This window comes from Eptatretus burgeri, chromosome 1 (genome assembly GCF_056783735.1).
Source record: "Eptatretus burgeri isolate ZD-2024b chromosome 1, Ebu_testis_v1, whole genome shotgun sequence".
NCBI classification, from domain to species: Eukaryota; Metazoa; Chordata; class Myxini; order Myxiniformes; family Myxinidae; genus Eptatretus; species Eptatretus burgeri.
This window is the reverse complement of record NC_140961.1, coordinates 124,726,050-124,753,783: the sequence shown is the minus strand read 5'-3', so window position 1 is coordinate 124,753,783 and position 27,734 is coordinate 124,726,050. Positions and strand designations below refer to the sequence as shown.

Here is a 27,734-nt window from a genome sequence, read left to right as displayed (position 1 = left end):
ACTGCTTTTTTTTTTTTTAGGATCCAACGAAGAATTTTAAAAGTTGTATATTTTTTTTGGGACACCCTATATATATCAGTTTAGCCCTATTTTTCAATGGTGAAGCATCGCTTAAAAATTCTAGTCGTCGGATCCAGATCTGGATCTTGATAAAAATCTAATCAGTTCATCCTTGTGCGATGTATCATCTATCCAACCTGACCACCAAATTTCATCCGGATCCATCAACAACTTTGAGATATCCGAAACAGACAGACAGGAGTGAAAACATAACTCCCTCGACCTTCATTGGCAGAAGTAAAAGGGGAATAACTGCAGGGAATGGTCGGTGAATCGAGCGCTGGATTTTAAGTCTCTCTTTAAATTGGAGTTTCTTCGTTTTTGTGTGGTTACCTTTGCCACTGATGGTGAAGGAGGTTGTGTTTTCACCCCCTTTCTGTTTGTCTGTCTGTGTGCAGGATATCTCAAAGTTGTGGATGGATCTGGATGAAATTTGGTGGTCAGGTTCGGTCTGTGATGAGGATGAACTGATTGTGTTGGTGAAGATCCGGATCCGACTACTAAAATTTTTTTTTAATGCTTCTTCACCATTGAGAGATAGGGCCAAAAACGATATATCACACAATATCTCAAAACGTTGTGGACGGATTCAAACAAAACTTGGTGGACAGGTTGGGTGTGTGACAAGGCAGAATTGATTCAATTTTGATGAAGATTCAAATCCGTATCCAGATCTGATAAAAAAAAAACTTTTTAAGTGAATCCTCACCAATGAGAGATGGGGCTAAACTAATGAAGAGCATGATATCTTTAAAAAAAATTCTGGACTAATTCAGATGAAACTTGATGGGCAGGTTGGGTGTGTGACCTTGAAAAATTGATTCCATTTTGGTGAAGATCCCGATCCAGATCTGGATATGAGAATTCTTTAATTTTCAAAGTGATTCTTCACCATTGAGCGATTTGGGCCAAAAACGATATATCGCATGATATTTACAAAATGTATTGGGCCCGATATGTTCTCACGGATCGGGCATGACTCGGTGGAGGTGTGAGCTCCACTGAGTGCCCTTCTTGTTTCCACTACTTTTTACTCATTTCATTTTTATATTTTTTGGTTGTGCTTTCTTGGCTTGAGCTTATTGCATGGTCATGTCGTTGAATTGATTGACATCATGACACCAGCTGACCATTGCTCCCTCCCCCTTCAACCTCCTCACATTCCTCCTAAAAACAATGACGCAGAAGGACATTTTGAACTCTTCGCACAGTTTCTTTTCTACAATGTCCAAGGCTTGCAGAGGAATTTGTCCACCTGTATTGCATGAATAAGGAAATAAGTGAAAGTAGTAGAAACTATAAGGGCACTCAGTAGAGCGCATACCTCCACCACATAATGCTGGGTCGAGAGGACAACACAGGCCCAAGGTCAACAACGAAGTTGGTATTGCTAAAATCCTCAATTTTCATCCCATTGACTTGAAATTTGAAGAGTACCGTATTTTCACGACCAAAAGGCGCACCGTGCCAAAAGGCGCAGTCTCAGTTGTGTGTGCCGTTCCTGTATTTGACACACACATAAGGCGCTCCTCACGATAGGGCGCGGGTTTTTTTTTTTTTTTTTTTTTTTTTTTTTTTTTTTTTTTGTATACCTTGGTCGAGGCTCGTATGAGAGCTAACACACAACTCACAGCAAGGAGGCATGAGACAAGAGGGGCGGGAGTGGAAGGGACAAAACAGTGGGGAACAGACACATTAGGTGAACTGTGGAAGGGAGTGGGATGGGGATGGGACGGGGAACATGGCGAGGGGAAGATGGACATTAAAGGGACTTTCAGGAAGGAAAGCAGGAGAATTGAAGGAAGTGGGCTTGGGTGGATTATCGGGGGTAGAAAAGATCGAGGATTTGGATGGGGGAAGATAAGAGGTGGTGGTGAACAGCTGTTTTGAAAGCCTGAAGGGAAGAATGGGAAAGAATAGAGTGAGGAAGTTTATTCCAAAGGCGGGAAAAAAGAGGAATGAAAGAGTGAAGATGAGCAGTGATTCGTGATTTTGGTAGTTTTACCAGAAGGGGTTGTTGGCGGACCTTGAGCGCCCTGTGGAAATGTGGTTGGGACAAATCGCAGAGAGAGCAGGGGGCAAGGCTGGAGAGTCGGTAGAGAAGACAGAAAGACCACCGACCAACCTGCGGTGATTGAGTGAGAGGCCCAAAGACTCAGCTTCATTGCGGGAGATGCCAATGATCTTAAAAGCCCTGGTTTCGACAGCGTGAAGTCGAGAAAGGTGGGAGGCAGGAGCACCAGCCCAGAGGGAGAGCAGTACTCCATCAGGCTACGGACAAAAGCTTTGTAAGTGGTCAGGAGCTCAAGAGGGCCGAGGAAGGACTTTGCACGACGGAGGATTCCCAGTCGGCGACTGGCTTTTGAGGCAAGGTTGGAAATGTGACTTTCCCAGGAAAGGTCATGGCAGATAGTGAGACCCAGAAGCTTGAAAGAAAAGACTTCTTCCAGAGGATTGTTGAGAAAGTGGATGGGGGGGTTTTGTAAACGGTCCTTTCGAAGAGACATTGTGAGAGTGTGAGATTTGTCTGGATTGAAAGACATGTTCCACGTGTTGGACCAGTTTGTGATTTTATCCAGATCTGCAGTGAGTGAAGAAGCTGCTGCTTGCCGGTCTGAGGGATGACAGATGGTACGGCAGAGGGTTGAGTCATCGGCAAAGAGAAATAGAGGATTTTCCAGAGAGTCCGAGAGATCATTGATGAAAACCAGAAAAAGAACAGGGCCCAGAACGCTACCTTGAGGAACTCCAGCCTGCACAGGAAGAGGGGATGAAAGAACTCCATTTAGGGCCACACGTTGACTGCGACAGGAGAGGAAGTCTGCGAGCCATGAGTGGAGATGGCCTTGAATACCATGGGCAGAGAGTTTGGTGAGTAGGGCAGGGTGCCAGTAGGGCAGGTTTTATATGAATATCCTCTACTACGTACGTCCGCCGTACAACAACACACTCACACAAGCACACAAGTGTGCGTATTTAAAAATAGATCGGGAGCAAAATTGAGTTTGGTTGTGCTTTATTAAAGTATTAGTTACAAAAATACTAAAACAATCAAATACCGGTAATAGTCTTTAATCAAATCCATCGAAATCCTCATCCTCTGTTTCGGAATCGAACTGCGCTAAACCCAACCTAGCAGGTCCACCTTCCTCGCCGTCAGAGTCACTTTCTGCACCGTGCGGCTCCTCCGAAATGATGCCGGCTTTAGCGAAAGCTCGGACAACAGTGCCAGCAGACACGTTAGCCCAGGCATCAACAATCCAGTGGCAAACTGTGGCGTAACTCGCCCGGCACTGCCTTCCACCCTTTGTGAAGCTGTGCTCTCCTTCGGTCATCCACCGCTCCCACGCCGCTCGCAGCCTCACTTTGAACGGCCGGTTCACGCCGATGGCTCGGCTGGATCCGTTTGTCGCAGATGTGCTTGCTGCAGTAGGAGCGGAAGTTTTCCATCATTTCTTGATAATCCGCCGGACGTTGCTGCGCTATCGTAGTCCTGGTCCGGATGGAAAAATGGCACCGTTTCATGAAGCGAAAGCACCAAGACGGACCTCCGTGGAAATGTTCGATTTTCATTTCCTCCGCTATCGATACTGCCTTCAGTCGGATCGTGACCGTCGAAACGCTCCTCCCACTTGCTCTTTGCTCAACGATCCACTGCTCAAGTCTTTCCTCCAACTCTGGCCACCTCGCCTTGTTTCCACGGAAACTCAGCTGCGTCTTCTTCACCTGTCGCAGCTCGTTTTCCAACTTCCTCCACTTTCGAACCATCGACTCGTTGATCTGGAAATTCCTCGCCGCGGCTCGATTCCCATGTTCCTCCGCATAGCTGATCGCCTTCAGTTTAAACTGAGCTTCATAAGCGTGTCTCTTTGCCATTTTCGGGGTTGTTAAAACAGCAATGTTCTGCATACCGCACATACCTGTTCTTTTATACACACAAAGGGCGCACTGCACTATAGGGCGCGTCGCACATTTTGACAAAAATCTAAGACGTTTATATGCGCCTTATAGTCGTGAAAATACGGTATTTATATTTCAGGTCACTTAATTCAACTCGACAATTATTTTTGAGGTCAACCTCAACCAAAAGGTCAACATAGGCCCAAAGTCAATAACTTGGATTTCTAAAATCCTCCATTTTCATCCCATTGACTTGAAATTTGAAGAGGATTTGCAGATCGGGTCACTGAATTCAACCACCAATTATTTTTGAGGTCAACATCGGACAAGTTTCTAAAATTGTCAATTTTCATCCGATACACTTGAAATTTGAAGAGGAGTTGCATGTTTGGTCATTGAATTCAACCACCAATTATTTTTGAGACCAAATTTGTTTCATGGATTTTGCAAGTATCGTGCTCTGCACGACATCGTCTTATTGTTTTTTATTGTATCTGACTGTCCACACATAATGTGCTAACGTATGCCACAATGGCCACCTGGTGGTAGTGGTATTGGATGTCTTTGTGTTTTTAATATATATGTATCTATATATATATATATATATATATATATATATATATATATATATTTTTTTTTTTTTTTTAAATAAACCGAGTATATCTAGAATGCATCGTCACCACACAAAACTAGTCTTGTCCTGTCGAGGTATACAAAAAAAATAAATGGTGCAACAAGGGATAGTCATGTGACCTGCCTATTTAACCTTTTCTTGTTTGTTTTTCAGGCCAAGTGAAGACGTTTCAGCATGCATTTGAGCTCCAGTATGGGATTGGCTACAAGATCAGCCCTGAAACGACAGAGACGGAGTTTAACGTCATTAAATGCTTTCAAGTCAATGGTACAAAGACGACTCCAATTTATTCACAGCCGATCTTTCCGGACACCTCAAGCTTTAAGGTATCTGATCCGATTCGTGAAAATCGCAAGCCATGGTACCTGGGATTATTTCTGGGCACAATTGTGTGTACAGTCCACTGGAAGAATACATTATTCCCCTTCTGCACCAAGACCCTGGTCAAATCTCACATTCCTGTTTTAATCCTCCGTGCACAGAGAGGAGATTGGAACCGCTGATTTGTGATGTCCATTGAAATGCCACGATTGCTTTGACTCCATTACTCGGTTACATTCAAGAGAGTGATACAAGTTATCTTTTTCACATATTACGTCTCGCTCCCTTGCCATCTGCGTATGACGTGTGTAACAATGGTAGAAGTCCTTCTTTGTTTCCCACTTTTTAACCATCGATTTGCATGAGTGTACCGAAGTTCAATCTATGCAGTAGTTTGAAACGTGTGAAAATACAAACGTCTTGGACCAGATGCACAGTGGGATCGACAGCCCCCCTTGCTACGTCCACATCCCAGCTTGATGTTTCATATCCATCATGTCGTTGTTTGAAGGTCACAATTGTTGGTTCATGAAAAAATATTTTCACAAAAAATAAGTGACCACTATATTCGTTATTGTTGTGTCTCTGTCTGTCTGTCTCGAGCATAGCTCTGTGGGTTTTGATCCGATCCTGATAAAATTTTGGTGGGAGGTTTATATCATGATCTAGTTGTTTTCCTGAAAATGGGCATGGTCCGCCCATTATGGGCGGAGCCACGCCCAAAAAAACATGTGTTTTTAGGGGGTAGCCGATTTCAATTTGCATCTTCTCCTAGGGGGTTTGTCGAATCTGGCAGGGGTTTCGGTATTTGGTTAGCCCTATGGCATCTGCATAGCCCCACGGAGCTCTATTTTTCATTTTTGTGTGAAGGTCACAAGGTCACGAACTTAGAAAATTGCGATTTTGACATAATCCTTCTTCTCCGAGGGGTTTGTCGAATCTGGCAGGGGTTTTCGGTATTTGGTAAGCCCAATGGCATCTGCATAGCCCCACTGCGCTCAATTTTTTTTTTTTCATTTTCGTGTCAAGGTCACAAGGTCAATGTCATGAACTTAGAAAATTTCGAATTTTGACATAAAAATCATACGACCGCCCAAACTTTGAGAGCTGGGATGACTATTTTTTATGCATAAACTTGAGGTCATTCCCCACCTAAAGTCTTGAAACCATTTTTCTCTATCTCGAACACCTTGCCCGTGGCACCCCCTTCAAGTTTGTTTTCACGCTGATTTCATCAAAGTATGGATAATCCGAGGAGTGCGAAATGCCATATTGCATATATGACGTTATATTGTTCCTGGAATGTTCCAGAGGAAGTTTTGCACCAAAGGTCATAATCCTTGACCTTTGACCTTTAAAGTTCACAAAGTTGTGGGAATTGAACCGGGTTTTCGACCTTCTTCGACGAACTAACTCCAATAAGCTATAGCACGTATCCTGTTTCCTTATTTTAATGTCCACAACATTGTTTTGTGACCTTTAAAGGTTATGCAAAGGTCAAATTTTTTAAGTTGTTGAACGAAACCGGGTTTTCGACATTTTGCAGCTCATAACCCGTCACTCGTACCACATCATGTTGATCATTTTTATAACTTGGTCAAAAATTATCACATTGTCTCATCCTTGACTTCTGAAACAATCTTCATTGTCAAATACCGCTCGTGAACCATCGTGGTCTTCAGACTTGTTTTCTAATATTTTTTTTCATCACCAACTGGTAAATTCAAAGAATTTTCTGTTTATACCCCTGGAGTGTTGCTGCTTTCACGGCAGTTTGATTTGGGGAGGGAGAGGCGAAAGGGGTCTTTCCTTCTTTAAAAAAAAAAACAAACATTTCTTACTCTTTGCTATCGAGTCAAATGAATATTGAGTGAGTGTGTCCAACAAAGATTGAGGCATTGTTTACTGGTTTTCTGAGACGTTCATAGTTTTGAAGTACGAATGTATATTTGTTTGTTCGTTTTTGAAGAAATTTGCCACATCTTTTAATATTGATTAACATTTGAAATTTATTTGCGAAGAGGATGATTGTGGATGCTCATTGTACCAATGACAAATATCGATTGCGATACTCTATTGTCTCAGTTTGTAGGCATGGATCACCTAAAAGGCAGGAAGTGTGAGCTCTGGCGGAATGTGACATACGGCGGCGGCAGGAAGCAGACATTTTCGCTGTGGGTTACCGACGATGGTGATGGTGTCGAACCGTTGCGATACGAGATGATCGGAGTTGACACCTTGCTTGACTCTCACTTTGACAAATATTACATCGACTACGATAACTTCCGGAAAGACGTGGACCCTGCCCACTTTCATAAACCGAAAGGTAAAATTTATCTGCTTTTGGCTGTGTCATCGGAGGATTGTATAATCTCGTCCTTCAAGTTGAAAAGACAATATTGTGGGTATTTGGAGTTAACAGGTAACCACAAACAAGGACAAATGTGTCCAAGAGCAGCGTCCTAAAGGTTTTGTCGACTAAACGAACAAAAAAAAAACAAAAAAACAACAACTTTCGATATTTCGTCACGTGCCTTGATTAAGCCAATAGCGAGACCCGTCATACTGTATTTACGAAATATCGTGTATTTACGAAATAAATAATGTATTTACGAAATTACAATATATTAAATGGAATAATCTTTAAAGAGTAACGTAAACTTTTCGAAACTTTAAAGCAAATGTCCAAATATATTTAAATTTCATGATAGACGCTCTCAAAAGGCACCCTTAATGCGAGGATGTGTACAAGTGCTTAGTATTTAAGGAGATCTGGATCATGTATATAAAGGAGCCGAGTCCTAATATAAAGGTTTTGTCTTCACAAGAAGAAGAACAACAACAACAACAACAATGCCGAGCTCTCTTAGAGCAGCGTTCGCTACGTGAGACGCTGCTAAAAAGCAGAACCTTACAATTGAATAAACTGTCTGTCTCATGCTATTGGGCAGAAATTCCCCAAACTTGGTAGTTTAGTTGTGATCACCACATGACAGTGTCATTTTGGCTCCATCCCCTCGGGAGGGGTCAAAAAGCCAAATAATGAAAAATGCAATTACGGGCAAATTTCAAAACTTTTTTTTTTTTCAATGAAAGTTTTTGTGTGCAATTCACATTGGGGGGACGCATGAAATATGGAACACACTTTTTGGGGATTTGACCCCGGTTCATGCTCCAGGGATGAGGATGTCGGATCACCGGTCAAAATGGGGTGGGGGGAAATGTTAACTCAAAATTTGATATTTGGTCATTCCTTGTGGAATATTTTGCCATCTTTTAACTATCCTTTAGACGGGAAGCGTGGGGATTTGCGATGGCATGCCATCGACTTCACTCGTTTTTTTTTTAATTTATTTATTTATTATTATTTAAAATGACACGTACTTTGCTAGACACATTTGCTTCACAAGATGCATGATCACCGTGGAAAGTTTCAGATGGATATCTTAAATCTCATTATTTGAACACTCGCCGGAAATAAATTGTTTGTTATTCTGACACCATTCAGCTGCAGTGATTTGAAGGGATTTCATCAGTTATTATTTTGAGATCATCTATGGATTGTGACCTTCCTTGGCAAATGACCTAGATGATGAAATCTAAACCTGAACTTGATTTGTCTTCTTGAAGGATTTCTTTCTCACGTAGATTTTGACAACTATTTTTATCTCGTTCGGATAAAAAAAAATAAAGAGCTTTGTTGACAATCTAAATCTGCTGATGACACACAAACTCCATTTTGCACACCTGCAAAAAGTAAGAGGATATCATTAGTTTGGAGGACGTTGAGGTAAGATTGGTACAGTTTTTGATTATTATTTATTTATTTTGTGCTCATCACTGCACTTGGTTGCACTTCACTTCTCTATCCCCCGTGGCGCCTATCAGGAATGAAATGTGTTGGTTTCCCGGGACCCGGTGTGGAACATCACCTTTTGCTCAATCCTATTGCTGAGTTGATGCACAAACCGGCGCATATGCACGGCCTGTTCAATCACTTCAAACGTCAGCACGGGCGCACCTACATGGGACATGAGAATGAAGATCGCCGCGATGCCTTTGTACACAATGTCAGGTATGGAAATCGGTGACAGAACATGGTGAGGTGTTTGTTTGCTTTTGACTCGCCTCATATTTGCGTCGCATGGGATTCATGACAAAGGATTCCATGTGCATGGATCTCTCCCTTTTTAATGAGTATCGAGTTGGACATTCTACTCATTGAGCGAATGGCCAGTAATCCCCTCAACACATCCAAAAGGGAAGTATTCCCTAACACCCATCCGGTGTTCCCTCAAGTCTGCATGCGAGGAATCTAATTTGGTGTAGTTTCAAACTTTTTTAACTTGGGAATTTAAAATGCAGATCTTTTGTTTTCTTCCATTTGTGGAATCTCCAACCGTATCGGCAATGCACACTGACTGTGTTCGATTGTAAACAAGGACGCCAATTCCATGGGTACTCTGGAGCACAAGCACCCGTGGGGAAAATTTAGCCTGGACCGTCAAAGGGGGTCTGTGCTCCAAAAAATAAATAAATAATCAGGTTTACATTTTCAGAAATAGGAGAGGATGGCGATTTTTTTTTTTTTTTAGAATGTCTATTTCAACATGGTATAATATATTCGTCGTTGAGGGTTGAAAGTCGATTTTGATCGATTCTGGAAAAAATAAAAATGCTGTAAAGTTTATTTATCGCTGTTAAACTAAACATTTTTACCTGCCTTAAACACCATTTACCATGACGAAAGCTCCATTTTCATACTTTATAGAAAATTTTCATGAACCATAAATATACGCTACAAAAACGGGGTTTGTACCCAAAGAAATATTGACCATCTTCACTCGTACGTTTTGTTAATCTTATAGAGAAATACCACAGCTCAATGAGTTCAAAAACATTCCTTGTTGCTTAACATCGATGAGGGTGCGAATTGACACGGTCGGTCCGAATGTCCTGCGATGTCCTTTATTTTAATATATCGCGAGTGAGCCCGTTCGTCTGTTGGACCAAATTTTCATTGCTTTTCACGGCCTTGTAGCATACCTGCCTGCTGTACTGCCTGAGCATTAACTTTCCTTTCACCATCACCACGTCCGGATGTGCTTGGACCAGGGTGAGCGGAGCTGAGTGAAGTGGGCTGGGGTTGATGATACATTCATTATTATTTGTATTAATTAATATATGGTTTGTTACAATGTTGGCATTGTTTTCGTTATTACCTCCAACAACCGAAGGTGAACGAGGTTATGTTTGCACCCCTTTCTGTTTGGCTGTTCGTTTTTGTTTGTTTGTGTGCAGGATATCTCAAAAAGTTGTGGACAGGTTCGGTGTGTGACAAGGTCGAACTGATTAGGTTTTGGTGAAGATCTGGATCAGACTCTGAGATTTTTTTTGAGAGAGAGTGCCAAAAACTATATATAGCACGATATGTCAAGTTGTGAACGGATTCGGACAAAATTGGGTGGACCTGTTGGGTGTGCGACAAGGACGAATGGATTCGATTTTGGTGAAGATCCGGATCTGGATACGAGAATTATTTAATTTCTGATGTGGTTCTTCACCATTGAGAGATAGGACCAAAAACGATATAGTACTGTATAGCATGATATTTCAAAAATGTATTGGGCCCGATATGTTCCCGTGGATCAGGCATTACGTGGCGGAGGTATGTGCGCTCTACCGAGTGCCCTTCAATTTATTTTGTAATTAGAAATCCATGCTGTGGAAGGACCTATGAAGCTGCTCGATACACCTTAACATGGTGTGTGTTTAAAACGTTGGAATTCTTCCAGGTTCTTTGTAGTTAATGAACCGAGTCGACTCGTGAGATCATGACTATCATTTTGGTGCATCACACTCCACATCAGAATGCTCCCGTCGAACTCCATTAAAAAAACATGCCACACACACACACACACACACACACACACACACGCACACACACACACTCACTTTCCAGACCGCATGGATCATCATCTGAGCACCGTTCATATTAAACATGCGCGCGTGCGCACGCACACACACCTCAATCGGTTATAGTAGTTTCGGCTAAAGTGACCATTTGTTTTTATTGGCAAAATCTTCAGCTAAATGACATGGAGATATAATGTTGTCTGTGGTGCACATTTCATTAAATTCTGTTTCAGGCCGTTTGCCACGTATTATATATTTAACATTCTGTGATGCTTTGGACTGTAATATAAGTTCTTGACTCTGCAACATTTCGTGCACCAGTTTCTGGTTCATTAATTACAGTGTACTCGCAGATAGAGTACCCTCCCGACAGGCGATCTTGTTCCAAGCACGTAACGCGTTCTTCTGACGCATACCTTTATTTGGGCAGTTTATAGGCAACCGCTACGTGGAGGCAAAAACAAATGAACAAACAAAATGAAAAACCAATGTCACCCCCAGGGTGACCAGTATCTTGCCAAAATGTGAACATGAGTGACTTATTTATTCGATTAAAGTTACTCAAAAAATAAGGGTTTCGTCGACCTTGATGCTTGACCTTTTTGTGACCTTGACCTTTGACCTTGACCTTTGTATTTTCGTACGGTTAATGGTATCTCTCCAGGACCGTTGTACATTAAATATCAAGAGATTTTGATGAGAACTGAGGAAATAAAATTTTCATGAAAAATCCGTTTTTTCATCATGACGTCAGAGCGTCAAACTTTTGACACTTATCTGTGATCTTTGACAGAAAGCACTTATCAAGCGCTTTCTTATGAGGTATTACTCGATATAGTATCGAAGATTTCAAAATTTGACCTTGGGGTCAAAAACTTTCGACCTCCAGCGCTAACCATGAAGGTCAAGGCCGATCGCCACCAACAATTAATCAGCTGAGCGCCAGACCATGAACTATATTCCCATGAAGTTTGAAGACGATCCGATCAAAATTACTCAAAAAATAAGGGTTTTGTCGACTCCCCTGATTTGTGACAGTGACCTTGACATTTGACTTTGACCTTCAAAATGTTGTGCACTGAAAGGGACCTCTATAGGACTCTGATATGCGAAGTTACAAAAATTTCCAATGATAACTGTGCTCTGCAGAGTGATTTATACGTGATTACAAACAAAACAAAAAAAAACAAACATACAAGCTGACTAACATATTGTTGTGGTTGACGAAATTCGCAAACCACCATTCAGGTCCCGTAGGTGAGATATCTCTGTAAGTATATGTGTAGTTAGGCCCAAACCCGTTGTTTAGAGGGAATAAATGTCATTCAGTCGGGCTGCGACCCCTTTAGATAGCCGTTTTTCTTTTACTATCTTTATTTTGGACCAGCCGCCATTACTACCACCACCAACCACGTCTCAACAGCCATCACACAACAACCACCAACAGCAACGCCGCTTCACAACAACAGCCACGACCCTTGCCGTCACATCTCGCTCTCGCAACCATCGCATCACCGCCATTCCCGCGCCGCTTGTGGGCGCCGATCCTGGACTCGTGCAGGGCGCGCACCGAGCAGCGGGTGCAAAAACACCAGCCTTTCCGAAGAAATCGGATCAAAAACGATTCACGCCCACTTCTGTTCCGTCCTATCGGTGAGCGTGGGGCGATTTCGCCCCGCCTCCAGGTGCGTCGGAGTATAATCGCTATATGCAGATTCGTGGATCAAAAAGCATTCATGCCCACTTTTCCTCTGTCCAATGGGGAGCCAGCCAGAGGTGAAGGGTCGAAGGGGAAGGAGCGAAGCCCCGGGGGCTATAAAGGGCCGCGTTCGCTCGCCGAGAAGTTGAGTCAATTTGAGTCAGTCAAGGAGTAGTGGAGTTGGAAAGAGTCAGTCAAGGAGAGTTGAGAAGAGAAGAGTCGGAGAAAGCAGTTGGACGGAGCTGTGGAGAGTGGGAGAGTTGGAGAGGAGGTGGCGGCGGCGAAGGCAGTCGAGAGGGCGCTCGTGTCAGAGTCGGGGAGCTGCGGAGAGGAGAGGCCGGTAACGCGACCGAGGTCGCGGTGGAGACGCTCGTCGCGGGACCCGAGCCAGCGAGATATCCTCATCCCCCCGAGCATCAACAACCCCCTCCTGTTTCCCCCCGCGCTGAGATAGTGCGAGAAGGGGGCCCCGTTCCCACCCCATTCCAGACACTGTCGGCGAGGCCCGCGGAGTCGGGGCGCCACCGCCATTTTACGGCTCATCACCAGACGGGTAGGCTCGACGCGGTCTCGGCCCCAGGCCCGTCTGCCCCCTCATAGTGGAGGGTGGTCCCTTTTTCTTTTGCTTTGAGTATATGTGTTGTCGGCGCCGTCTGTGAAGTAAAACTGTATAAGTGTTGCCGTGTGCTCGGTAGTCGGTGGTAGATCTGCATTGTGTTTCACTTTTACATTTGCTTTTTGTGCATTATTGTGTGTTTTTTCTTCTTTTACATTTGCTTTTGGTGTACAATTGTATATGTGTGCTATCCGTGTGCCATCGCGAAATAAATGTGCTTTATGTTGAACTGTTTTTCCCGTTTCGCTTCGTCTTTTCTTTAATTGAATCTCCATCTTACTTCACGTAAAGGGTTGGTCGTGGGCTAAAACTCCCGATAATTAATCGAACCGTCGAGGTTGACGATAACACCGCTCGGTTATCCCGATAGTACGGAACGGGTCGCTTAAAGTGGCCCGTGTCCGAAGTCGACCTGCGGCGAGGTGCGGTCGCCCGGTCTACCCTCCGTGTGGGTACTTAGGTAGGTCGAATTTGGCGAGCAACCCTATCCCACGCGGGGGGCCGATTGGCACGATCGTGGTGAGGCCGAAAGGCCCACCCGTGACTAGTTCCCGGCGTTAGTCCGAGAGGGTCACGACGGGATTGTCCGTCCGGTGGGCGACGTGCCGCGATTCGAGTTACGTGGCCGTTCGCACGCCGGCGGGCGCGAATCCGCAACAATATCTTGCAAAAACTTCGTTTTGGCAAAATAAAAAACCTGTTTCAGATTTGTTCTGTATCAAATTTGTTTTACATTCACCATCTCGTTATTATTCTACATATTTATGCACAAATGTTTGTTTTAGAAAACTTTTATTTCACACTGTCATTCAAAATTTTTTTCTCAGGGTCCCAAAATGCTGTCAATCCATCCCTGGGAGGAGAACATCTCTCTGGGAATAACACTTTTACGCAGGTTGTAACCCATAGTTTTTCAAACGACTGTGCTCCCAACATTTCAAAGCACCCACTGGTAGATACAGAAGTCGACGTCTATTATTGTAAATATGAATTCCACATTTAACCGCTGGTCTTGCACTCTGCCCTCTCCATGTTTTGTCCCCTCCAGGTGTCTGCAGGGTGCATACGATCCATCAACAACATTGTAGTGAAACTCCCAAAATCCATGATCCCTGCTCACCTACACTCCCCCTCTTTTTATTTTTAGTTATTTGATTCATTTATTTGTTTTTATTTACTTTTTATTCTTCCCACACGTGGAACCAACTTTCACATTCTTTCCGCTAGGTCTTTCAAGCCAGCTGTTCACCACCGTCTCAAAACTTCCTTGATCAAAAAACATGGTTTCTTCTACCCCCATTAAACTATTCTCCCCCCCCCTCTCCCAAATTTCCTGTTTTTCCTTCCTGAGAATTTCCTGCTGTTTCCTTCTGTATCCATCTTGTCCAAGCCCTGCATTCTCCCCAAGCCTTCATCCTTGCCCACATTCATTGTTATCGGTCTCCATCTACTTTCTCCCTCGGTCTTACTGTTGGCATTTCCCCCTTCTCCTTCTGCTGTTCCTTTTGTTCTGTTGTGCCCTGATCCATTCTGCGTTCTTCCATGAGCCTTGACTCTGTATACCCCCCGCCCCTCCCAAAGAAAAAGTGTTAAAAACAAAGCATTTCGGCAGTTACATCAAAGTAGACTTGTTTACCAGGTTGTCGTGTTTATTGTTTTCAACTTGGGCATAATTTCTTTGATTTATATTTTTGGACAGACATGTTCACATGTTAACTGATGTGACAAAAAAACTTAAATAAAAATAAATAAATAAAACCTTCAAAACAAATATTAATTCCATGCATATGGAGGAACCTGCACACAACTCGCGTGCACGGCAATGAGACAGCTGCACTTCTGCATGAACATAACTTGAAATTGTATACTATAGTAGATTTTAACCTGAGTTCCAAACATCAGGAGCCATCGGTTCGGACGAGAACATCAAAAACAGGCAAACCCATGGGTTTTGTTGCACGGTCAAATAGAGCCCGTGGTGCCCGTACATGTACACTGGATCGTTTGTGTTTGAGCATATGCGAATAGTTGTCGTCGTGTTTAAATTTGCTCATTGTGTTCACATCATGATGACAATTTTATTACAATTTGAGTGTCCATTATCAGATCTGTACACTACTTTGAACAGGTTGAGCTGAGTTCTTTCAATATATATATATATATATATATATATATATATATATATATATATATATATATATATATATATATATATATATATATATATATATATATATATATATATATATATATATATATATATGAACAAAGCAATCAATTTTCTTTGTTGTTTTTTAAATCACATCAGTATCTGAAGGAAGCTGTTCAGTTTGGCATTTTTTTTTTTTAACATGAAATAGGCAAAGCCAAAAACAAACGAAACCTTTTAGAATCAAACGCTGTGGGTTAGAAAGGTTTTTATCCTTCATTTTTGAAGGGAGGAAGGACATAGCCAGACAATGAAGCGGTTTCACATCTTTTTATTGTACTATTCCATTCCATAACTTGAGTTGCACAAAATTTCGGAGGATTTTGAGAAAACGTTTTGCACTTAAATTCATTCTCGTATTTGTCATGCTTGAACTCGAATTGTGTCTGACAAGATGCTTCAGAGGTTGCGTACTTGCCTCCAAGTTGTCTAGTCCGAGTCCTGTTCTCGACCCAAATACTGCATATACTATTGGATTGGTGTTTCACAAGCAAGGAATTTTATCGATGAATGCGCAGTCTCTTGGGTGTTGTGCTGAGGTCATGCCTGTTGGTTTATACCTGGTGTTGGCTTAATGGTTAGGGTGGTAGGCTTGGCATCCAAGGATCCTGAGTTCAACTCCAACTCAGCTGTTGAATTAATACCATCATCCTTCTGTCGGCAAAATGAGTGCCAGCTTGCTAGTATCCTGTGTCGGAGTGGCAACCCGTCCAGGATTATGTCCAATAGCCCAGGAGACTGCTTACGCAGCAGCAACGCTCTGCACAGAGTATGGTCACAATCGATGGATGGATTGCGAGTGTGATTGATTGCTGGTGGACGTTTAAGATCACAGTGTGTTTTTGACGAACAGTAGGGGAGCTATCTCTGGCATCCTAAACAAATTCTAAATTCCTGCCATAACTTTGGCCAAAGATGAGATCGGGGTCTATTTGCCCATAAAAATGTCAGTATTGTGGCCCAATGATTTGTGAGGACGTGGGATAGATGATTGTGAACTACATTTGAAATGCATAAATGCTACACTTCTGTTTAAAATGATCTGATAAGTCACCCTGGCTCTCTGGGTTTCCTCAATTCCTCCCACCGTTGACTCACGATTCGATATTCAAAATCTCTCACAAAATATATATATATATATATATATATATATATATATATATATATATATATATATATATATATATATATATATATATATATATATATATATATATTGGATGATTATAGTAATTTTACTGTTGCTCTTTCTTGGTGGATCTTCATTCCGCAGGTTTATTCACTCGACCAATCGTGCCCAGAGTTCATTTCGTGTGGGCATGAACCACCTAACAGACTACTTGCGCAATGAGGTCCAAAGCATACTTGGCCATAAACCCAGCCCTGGTCCAAATGGTGGACTTCCATTCCCAGCCAAGTTGTATGCGGGCGTTGAGCCGCCCGAGAACCTTGATTGGCGCCTCTATGGTAGGTTATGGAGGCAATGCTTCCACCAACTGATGACTTTTGTGATGTCCTGATTTGTATAAGCTCATCAGGATTGAGTTGGTAAGCTTACATCATTTTAGGTAATAATTGGATATTGCAGTTGAAGAACCAATTTGAATGGTGAAACAAACTATTTCTGTGTCAAAGTTGTCGTCAAGTCAGGGTGATCTTGTCGGTGATGGACCTGTAACCTGCAATGTCATGCAAATTGTGGTCAGATAGTTTGATGATGAAATTGGAATGGCAACACTCCAATTTTGGTGGAATGGTGCTGTTGTAAAAATGGAGGTTGTTTATATTTTGGGTAGGTGCAGTCACGCCGGTGAAGGATCAAGCCATATGTGGGTCCTGCTGGAGCTTTGCCTCAACAGGAACCTTGGAGGGAGCACTGTTTCTCAAGGTAAGGACACAGACCATATCTTACAATGACTTGTGATTTTCACTTGGTTCACATTTGCCCTCGACTTCTGCTTGTAAGAGTAATGTATAAAGATTAAAAATTGTATTTTTATTATTACAGGTGAGACTCATGAAGGAGCTGCATTTGAGTTTATATTGTCGTGTGTGAGGGATGGGTTATATAGGATTTGTAAGTCTGCTTTGTGCATTGAAGTTTTATCATGTGTTCCCCCTCCCCTTATTTATGAGTTGATTGGCTATGTTAATAATTGGCAGCATAAAAGGGTTAAGTTGCTTTAAAGTGGTTCGAGTATTGACGACAGGGCGTGAGAGTACAAGGGTAGGATCTTGCTTCCCCCCCACCCCCCAATCCCTGTGCTGACTTCAGGTGGTATTGATCTCGTCTTTCCACCCAACAACCCTTGCTTTCAAACCTCGAGTCAGATTCTGCAACCGGTCCAGACGGCATCAGCCCACGTGTCCTCAAAGCCTGCTCTTCTGCTCTTGCTCACCCACTCTCTGTTCTATTCACCCTCTCATTTGCCCAAGGTCATCTGCCATCTGCTTGGAAATCTGCTAACATCACTGCCCTGCATAAAAAAGGTGCAAAAACAGATCCCTGTAACTACAGACCAATCAGCCTTCTCCCAATCATCAGCAAGGTTATGGAATCCATCATCGCCTCAGATATGAAATCCTTCCTCTTCTCCAATGGCTTGATTTCCAATCATCAATTTGGTTTCAGACCAGGTCACTCTTCCCTGGATATGCTGCTTCTGCTCTCCCATCAATGGATGGAGGTCCTCAATGCCAGACAGGAAATCCGAGCCGTATCCCTGGACATATCACGTGCTTTTGACACAGTCTGGCACCCTGCCCTACTCACCAAACTCTCTTCCCATGGTATTGAAGGCCATCTCCACTCATGGCTCGCAGACTTCCTCTCCTGTCGCAGTCAACGTGTGGCCCTAAATGGAGTTCTTTCATCCCCTCTTCCTGTGCAGGCTGGAGTTCCTCAAGGTAGCGTTCTGGGCCCTGTTCTTTTTCTGGTTTTCATCAATGATCTCTCGGACTCTCTGGAAAATCCTCTATTTCTCTTTGCCGACGACTCCACCCTCTGCCGTACCATCTGTCATCCCTCAGACCGGCAAGCAGCAGCTTCTTCACTCACTGCAGATCTGGATAAAATCACAAACTGGTCCAACACGTGGAACATGTCTTTCAATCCAGACAAATCTCACACTCTCACTATGTCTCTTCGAAAGGACCGTTTACAAAACCCCCCATCCACTTTCTCAACAATCCTCTGGAAGAAGTCTTTTCTTTCAAGCTTCTAGGTCTCACTATCTGCCATGACCTTTCCTGGGAAAGTCACATTTCCAACCTCGCCTCAAAAGCCAGTCGCCGACTGGGAATCCTCCGTCGTGCAAAGTCCTTCCTCGGCCCTCTTGAGCTCCTGACCACTTACAAAGCTTTTGTCCGTAGCCTGATGGAGTACTGCTCTCCCCTCTGGGCTGGTGCTCCTGCCTCCCACCTTTCTCGGCTTCACGCTGTCGAAACCAGGGCATTTAAGATCATCGGCATCTCCCGCAATGAAGCTGAGTCTTTGGGCCTCTCACTCAATCACCGCAGGTTGGTCGGTGGTCTTTCTGTCTTCTACCGACTCCTCTCCAGCCTTGCCCCCCTGCTCTCTCTGTGATTTGTCCCCACCACATTTCCACAGGGCGCTCAAGGTCCGCCAACAACCCCCTTCTGGTAAAACTACCAAAATCACGAATCACTGCTCATCTTCACTCTTTCATTCCTCTTTTTTCCCGCCTTTGGAATAAACTTCCTCACTCTATTCTTTCCCATTCTTCACTCCAGGCTTTCAAAACAGCTGTTCACCACCACCTCTTATCTTCCCCCATCCAAATCCTCGATCTTTTCTACCCCCGATAATCCACCCAAGCCCACTTCCTTCATTTCTCCTGCTTTCCTTCCTGAAAGTCCCTGAAATGTCCATCTTCTCTTCGCCATGTTCCCCGTCCCATCCCCATCCCTCTCCCTTCCACAGTTCACCTAATGTGTCTGTTCCCCACTGTTTTGTCCCTTCCACTCCCGCCCCTCTTGTCTCATGCCTCCTTGCTGTGAGCTGTGTGTTAGCTCTCATACGAGCCTCGACCAAGGTATACAAAAAAAAAAAAAAAAATCACCTCTCTGAAACTCTTGAATTTTAAGGGTGCTTGCAGCCTCGGGCTGCCTTGACGGTACTGTGGCTTCTTCTCGTTGGGTGAACTCCACTGTGGGTTTGGAGGATAAAAACCAGCAGTCGAAGATGGTCTCAAAGTTGGTTGGGGTTGTAGTCGTGGTGGTGGTCATTGTTGTCGAGGTGAGTGTAGGAACAGCATTGTAGGCTGGTGTTGTAGGAGCAGTGTCACTGACGTTGTCTGGACATTCATGCCCAGAGTTGTTTGTGGGATGGCTTTTCCCTCATGGGACAGGCTCGAACTGCTGCTGCTATGAGGGATATCCAGATTCTCTAAGTGTGCACACCACCTCTGCCCCGACTTGATGCAGGATGCGGACACGCATCAGTCTTGTTTGCAACCATTACCCATTATTGATACTTTTCTACCTTTTATGCACGTGCTCAAAATCCAGATGCCAGAGGGTAGAGCAAGTAATCTATATTAATATTTTGGCACGCCCCTTTTTTTGTTCCACCATCAGATTTTTGTTACTGCATGAAATGAAACGAGCTTTGACATATATGGTAATGATATTATTGTCTTCCTTAAGAGGCCCCTCAAAATTCGTTTTGATGATTATGGGAGTTAAACAGTTCAAAAACTCCATTTGCAAAATGGGAGGATTATTGCACAAAAAAGAAATAAAAATGTTTCCCATTTTTTAGAGGACCACTAAGATGAGTTCGGCTCATAGAATCATGCTCGATTTGGGGAGAAAACAGTTGAGTTCATACCTGACTAATTTGCACTTTCCATGTGCCGTAGTTTCTTCACAAAACCATGACTTTCTGACTAAGTACAAAGTATTTCTTTGCTTTTTTTATACATGGTTGCCGTTTTGAAATTTTCATCGACCGATACCCGCTGCCCAGCCTGACCAACTGCCAACAAAGTATCGCCCGGTCAGTTACGGTTAAACCCAAAATCATGATCATCGTTTTAGTGTGGAGATGAGTACTGACAGTGTACTTGGATCTTTTCCGGGTGGGTGCGGGATTGAGCACGTGCACATAAAAATCTGGCAACCCAACTTGAATTGAACAACAATGGCCGCTTGATCCTTGAAATTTGAACCGACAGAAATAGCCTTCGAGCCTTCAGTGCTTCAGTGAGCCTTGAGTCTACCGCTCCGTAAAAGTACTTCAACCATCTCACAAGTAAGAGTTTGATCGTGATGGCAGATGCCAATAATAACAAGGAATATGAAGACTCCTCAAGTCACTCCTCTGATAAATTCTGTTGCACGCATCCCCCCCCAAAGTCCAAGCCCGAGCCTTGATCCTAACAGTGATATTGAACATCCTCATCAATCAATGGATAAAAATGATATAATATATTGTTTAAAATACATTTATGCTATTTGTCTTTTACAATATGTTGCCAGTGACGCCCGTCGAAGACGGGCACCTTTACTAGTTATAAATAATTTCTGGTCGACCAAAAACTATTGACAATTTTGATTATTTGCTGTGCCCTATGTTCATTATTGCTTGTCAATGAGATATGTATTTTAAGTCAGAACTTGGCAGCTCAAAGTTTTTGAAAGGGGCTATTAATAATGAAGTCCTGCACTTGTTACGCAGTCCAAATGACGGCAAGAGTGAAGGCTTATGAATGCTTTGGCTATGATGGGATATGTTGCATGTACAATTGGTGTGGGCACCAATTATATTGAAAGCAACAGCTTCCCCACAGGTGTGACCCATGTGTTAATGAAACAAATAACATCCCAGTATGCTGAGAGACATGTGTAAAAATTCTACACAGGCCTGGGTGCCTATAATTATAGCTCGCATGGCTGCAAGAGGAGGCTTCATGGACTTTGAAAGAGGGGCGATTGTTGGGTGTGTTTTGCAGGAGCTTCAGTGACAGAGCTCAACTTACTGATGTTTCACGAGCAACAGTGGCCAAGGTGATGTCGGCATGGAACTCCAAGGGAAAGACATCATCAGCAAAGGTCAACAGTGGGCGGAAGCACATACTCCAGGATCGTGACATCTATGCATTAATTTGAAGTGCAAGGCAAAGCAGGCGAGCAGTTGCAAATCGATTGACTTTATATTTCAACGGGGGCACGAGCAGCCAGTTTCATCAAAAACGGTCCGCCGAGAACTCCACAGAGCAGGATACCCAAGTCGGGTTGCAGTGCACAAATCGCTCATCACACCTGGCAATGAACATTTGCCAGTCAAGTGGTGCAAAGAGCACAGGCAATGGATTACCGAGCAGTGGAGAAATGTGATATGGTCCGATGAATCATCCGTCACCATGTTCTCAAACGGACAAGTGCACGTGTGGTGCCAACCTAAAGAACTGTACAACCCTGAGTGTTTGGTTCCCAACAGTGAAGGGTTCTGGTGGTTGTGTAATGTGGGGCACATTTACCTGGAATGGTGTGGGTGCAGTCATTCTCTTTGAAGGCAATGTCAATGCCAATCGCAACTTAATGGTACTGAGAGATCATCTTCACCCCATTTTGCAGCTTTTCTTTCTTTCCGGGAATGGTGTCTTCACATCCAGGATGACATTGCCCCCATCCACAGATCACTTGTGGTCGCCCAGTGGTTTCATGAGCATGGCACTGATGTTATCCATATGTCATGTCCTTCTCAGTCACCAGATCTGAACCCAATTGAGCATTTAAGGGATATTCTGGAACGAATCCTGAGACCGTTTTTCACCTCCACCAAACAGGTGTGAATTGATTGACTTTCTCGGAGAAGAATGGTGCCGCATCCCTCCTGCAGAATTCCACATGCTGGTGGACTCCATGCCACAGTGCATGCAGACCGTGGTGGCCCAACACCCTATTAATTGATTTTACAGTTTTTTTCCCCATTTATTTTTTGTCCACTATCTCTGTAATCCAAGGGTGGAGAATACCTTGGAAAGTAATGAAAATACCTTTTTTGTAAAATACATATATTCTGAGCATCTGCAAAAGTTCAGGTCAAATTTGAACCACTTCACAACAAAGTCCAGGACAGTTTTGGAAAATAAAAGTTTTCTTTCTTGTGTAGTACATTAAGGCCATGAATGTCGTTCATGGTGTTTTATGCATTGTTTAATGGCCTCTTACAAGAAGCATCATGGCATATTTGATTCCTAAGTTTTAATGAATATAAAGTTGATCATCATAGTTGCCAGTGGACTTGATTTTCAGTATTTATTTTTTGGCGACTAATTTTTTGTTGTTTTTTTTTCTGATAGGGTTGTAGCAACTGTCTGGTATGCTTACAACTGAATACTGACAAATCCAAATTTTTGAAGTAATTGTTAAATGATGGATAAACTTAATTGGAAGATTAATAGAATGTCCCACAATGAAGCTGAGTCGATGGGCCTCTATCACTTTGTCATCGCAGACAGGTCGGTGGTCTCCGTCTTATACCGTCTCTTTTCTGGTCTTGCACCATCTGCTCTTGCCATGCTTTGTGTCACCCCCCCCCCCCATGTTTCTGCAGGGCTCACACGGTCCACACCACCAACCCTCTCCTGGTGAAACTACCGAAATCCAGGAAACACTGCTCACCTGCACTTTCGTTCCTCTTTTCTTTTCTTGTTTTTTTTTTAACCCCACCACCCGTGGAACCAATTTCAACATTCTCTTAAATGTCATCCATCCATCCACGAGCTTCAACTATATATACAAAAAAAAGACGATATATATATATATTTTTTTTTTTTTGATGGTAACAATTGGGCTCCTTTTTTCTTTTTACACCTCGAAAACCCTGCAACGTTTTGTTGGGGGAGATTTTGGAGCAGCCTCCAAAACTTTCTCCTTCGACCTTATTCCCCCTTCTCTTTCTGCTGTTCCTTTTGTTCTGTTTTGCCCTGATCCATTCTGCGTTCTTCCATGAGCCTCGACTCTGTAATACCAAAAAAAGTGATAAAAAATAAAACATTTTGGCAGCGTTGCATCGAAGTTGATTTGTTTGCCAAGTTGTCCTATTTATTGTTTTTAGCTTTGGCATAATTTCTTTGATTTATAAAAAAATTAAACGCGACAAGAATACATTCCCCCCCCCCCCACCCTAATTAATCCATCTCCTTCCATTTTTCTGTTTCCCCATGCAAGACGGGGAAGCTTGTGAAGTTGTCACAGCAAATGCTGATGGATTGCACGTGGGGATTTGGTAACAATGGGTGTGATGGTGGAGAAGAATGGCGGGGCTACGAGTGGATCAAGCGCCATGGTGGTATCTGCACAGCGGAATCTTATGGTTCTTATATGGGAGAGGTACTTGAAGAAGTGTGACCGTTAACTGACACTCCAAATTCAAAATCTGTGGATTCATTAATTATTACATTGAAATTATCAAGCAAAACATCTTTTGCCTTTTTTTTTTTCCTTGTTGCCTATTTCCCAGAATGGCTTCTGTCATTACAACAGCAGTGAGCAAGTCGCCCAAATCGAAAACTACGTAAACGTGACTTCCGGTGATGCTCAAGCCCTCCGAATTGCTTTGTTCAAACACGGGCCAACGGCGGTGAGCATGGACGCCATGCAACGGTCCTTTACCTTTTACGAGAATGGCATCTATTATGAGCCAAAATGCAGTAAGTATTATTCCATGGACTGTTTTGGTCATGGTCATACCATTTATCTCCATACCTGGAACTCTACACCTGACTTTACTGTGCTGCTCCAAGTTGATAATTTAAGAAGCTTCATCAGATTTGTGGGAACCTGGCTGATATTTTCTTCCTCTTGCACCAAATGTAATCTCCACTTGGATTTTTGAGCCAAAGTAAATTGATTCGAGTTTCACTTGGACTTCTATTGTATCAAATTATTTTTATAGATGCAACCTTTACCACCTTTCCTGTTATTTTTTGTGGGGTGAGGGGGGGGGTTGTTGATGATGATATTTTGGGTTTTTTTTTTCTTTCTCCATCTTCTCCTACCTTCCCTTCCACTTTCAGCTTCAATTTATTTGGAGTTTTATTTTGGGGAAGCTGTTTGGGCAGATGCATTTTGAAGCCACCTGACTGCATATTTTTTTGGATTGATCTTTCTGAATCGTTGCCACCTTAGGTTAGTTGATTGAAGTTGCAGCTTGAATAGAAGTTCATGGTACAATACAAAACAAATATCAGTCATGAACTGCTTCAAAATATCACCTTGACTTTGCTTTCTGCAGTGATTACCACAACTTTGTCACCCTTCAATTGATAAAACCCATGATTCAGTTTGTCTGCCGATGCAGACTGACACTGGCATGAGCTATGTGTGTGCGTGCGCATGTACTGTATGTATGCACTCCTAAACCGCTGGACTGAATGAATTAAAATGTGATGGTTGTACGTGGGGTGTTCCCTGGAAGGTTTTGGGCATTAAATAATCTTGGTGGGTTCAGGAAGGAGGGAAGATGCAAATGATATTTGTATACGTGTGTCGTGTGCGGCCGATCCCAGTGGGAGAGTGTATTACAAGTCCCACCACTTTATAATGGTATCACTGCATGAAAACTTTACAGAATTGAAGACTACTTGGCCAATTCACATACGTGCTCTGTATTTTATGCACTCCTAAACTGCTGGCCGAAATAACATGAAAAATGGTGGTTGTACTCTGGTTGTTTATGGAAATGTTCTACTAAGTTGGGATGGCAACCTCCAACTTATGCTTTTACTTTTACATTTGTGGGGAATTGTAAGAGGTGGGTGAATTATCATTCCTGCTAATGTATTTCTGCACTGCTGGACAGAATATTTGGAAAACTGGATCTTCAGCTAAAAATAAAAATAAATCAAAGTTGTATGAATTGGTCTAAAATACACCAATTCTTTGCAATACAATTGAACCACTTTTTTTCCAGATCCAGAATGGTCGGGACCATTGGTGCTCTGGAAAAACAATAATTCCAGTTAATGGATGTTCATAAAAATTTTTTAATTTATGGCATTGTCCTTATCCCACATTGCACCCTAACTTTAATAAATATGCCTGGTGTTGGCTTAATGGTTAGGGTGGCGGGCTTTGGATCCCGCTCAGCTGTTGAATTAATACCAAGTGGGGTGAACTCTGCCTGTCATCCTTCCGAGGTCGGCAAAATGAGTGCCAGCTTGCTGGTATCCTGTGTTGGAGTGGAAACCCGTCCAGGATTGTGTTCAATAGCCAAGGAGACTGCTTGGGCAGCACCAACGCTCTGCACAGAATATGGTCCCAATCTCCTCCTCCTCGAATAAATAACCATCTCCCTCCCCTTGTTCTGTATATTTGGACTTACCCTATGCAACTATTGGTGGGCACCATGTTGGATGTGCAAAATAATGAGTAAAATGTACAGGGTTTAGGCATTAAAACCCTAACTATACTGATCACAAATGTGAGGGGAATGCATAGAAACATGCGTGTGTTTGTCAGATGGAATGCGTTGAAACGTGGTGGTTTTTTTGAGGGATGTGCATGTTGCCTACACCACCATGTTTCCTACACCACCATGTTGCCTTTCTCATAGCACAAAGTTTGTATAAACTCCACCTTCCAGAAACACACCAGGATCGTAGAGGTTTTAAAAATGATTAAATGTCAATGTCGAAGCAAATTGACCACTCGCTCGCTGTCATTATTTTTTGCCCCTCTTGACAGAAAACAAGGCGGAGGAAATGAACCATGCAGTGCTTGCCGTCGGGTATGGTGTGTTGCAAGGAAAGCCATATTGGCTTGTCAAAAACTCGTGGTCTACTTATTGGGGCAACGCAGGTTACTTCCTCATCTCCACGAAGGACAACAATTGTGGAATCACATCTGATGCTACATTTGTCGTTTTAAAATGATCAATCATTCCTTTCTTTGCATTGCCAGCAACTGGAACAAACTTTTATGGTCTTTGGGGTGTTGTGCTTCTTTAAATAAATTGCTTTTTCTTTTACAATTTTGTTTTATCAGGCAGATCAAGTGAAAATGATTGCACAGCCAGAATAAATGAGGAATATATTTGTAATTTTTGAGGTATCATCTATCGGTTGCTTTGCACAATTTTTTTTATTTTAATTTTTTCGAATGTAAATTCCAGGTCTTGGGAGGAGTAAAAACCAGGCCATTCAAAAATGATTGATCTACGACTTTACTGATGACTGGAAGTCAGCTTGCTGGCCGATAGTCAAGTGGAACTTTTTGCATCTTTCTTTGTATGGGAGTGATTTTTGTTTGGATGTTTTCCAAGGAGATGTTAATTTTAATAATAAGGCGTTGTTGTATTTTTTTTCCCATGGTTTCACAAATACAAAAACTCCAAGAACCACAAATGTTGTACTATTTATTTATTTCCTTTTGGGGGAGGGAGATCAAGTTCATACTTGAGAACATTTCAAAAAGGGAAATGATCTGCTGGGCTCACATGACTGAGCCAAGCGTCTCGACTACGTGAACTTCTGTCCAGATACCCCGAGCATTCGAGGTTTGTATTATAACATCCTTTTGTCTTTGATATAAGTTATCGTAATAGCGGGAGAGAATGTGCCTCCCCATCCAGAGTTTTCAACATGTTTAACCTGAGATAAGTGTACCCCTGAACACCAGTTTAATTAGGTGAACCAGGATGTGCACCACCCCTTGTCAAAAAAAACTTTTTTAGAGACCTGATGGTATCAAATTGGTGTATGCCATCTTGTAGACTAGCCTTTTCTGCAGGTTTTTCATATCTCAAACATCAACAACGACCGCGTTGTCACAACCTGAAACAAAATCCGGTGACGGGCAGATTAGGAAACACATTTAGAGCACTCCAAAAGATGAACAGTTTGATTGGGGAAACACAAATTTACTATGCTATTAAAAGAACTCGACACCTCTCATCCATGTCTGCATCTGCCACGGTTGTATTGAGCTGATTTATCACATGACCATACATTCATTGTGCAACCCCAATATTGCGCTGTCCAAAAATTGCATACTTTTTATCTTGCCAAAACGAAGTTTTTGCAAGATGTGTTAGTTAGCTTGTATTTTTTTTTAAGTCTGTAATCACGTATCGTTCACTCTGCAGAGCACAGTTATCATTGGAAATTTTTGTAACTTTGCATATCAGAATCCTATAGAGGTCCCTTTCAGCGCATAAAATTTTCAAGGTCACTTTGTCGCAAATCAGGGGTCGACGAAACCCTTATTTTTTGAGTAATTTTAATCAGATCGTCTTCAAACTTCATGGGAATATAGTTCATGGTCTGGCGCTCAGCTGATTAATTTTTGGTGGCGATCGGCCTTGACCTTCATGGTTAGCACTGGAGGTCAAAAGTTTTTGACCCCAAGG

At 42.7% G+C, this 27,734-nt stretch overlaps 1 protein-coding gene and 1 long non-coding RNA gene across 2 annotated transcripts in view; one reads left to right on the top strand and one right to left on the bottom strand.

The window, feature by feature from the left end:
- LOC147035342 (digestive cysteine proteinase 2-like) overlaps positions 1-26,730 on the top strand; it is a 32,666-nt gene extending 5,936 nt beyond the window's left edge. The window contains exons 4-11 of the mRNA XM_085896934.1: positions 4,748-4,920; positions 7,001-7,241; positions 8,804-8,990; positions 16,629-16,822; positions 17,152-17,243; positions 23,555-23,716; positions 23,847-24,036; positions 26,072-26,730. Of these exons, the coding sequence (XP_085753060.1) occupies positions 4,748-4,920; positions 7,001-7,241; positions 8,804-8,990; positions 16,629-16,822; positions 17,152-17,243; positions 23,555-23,716; positions 23,847-24,036; positions 26,072-26,259 (1,427 nt within the window). The 3' untranslated portion in view covers positions 26,260-26,730. The remainder of the gene's footprint in view (positions 1-4,747; positions 4,921-7,000; positions 7,242-8,803; positions 8,991-16,628; positions 16,823-17,151; positions 17,244-23,554; positions 23,717-23,846; positions 24,037-26,071) is intronic.
- The window catches only part of LOC147035341 (uncharacterized), a 37,718-nt gene continuing 36,705 nt past the window's right edge, over positions 26,722-27,734 (bottom strand). The window contains exon 3 of the long non-coding RNA XR_015062177.1: positions 26,722-27,159. This is a non-coding gene — a long non-coding RNA (uncharacterized LOC147035341). The remainder of the gene's footprint in view (positions 27,160-27,734) is intronic.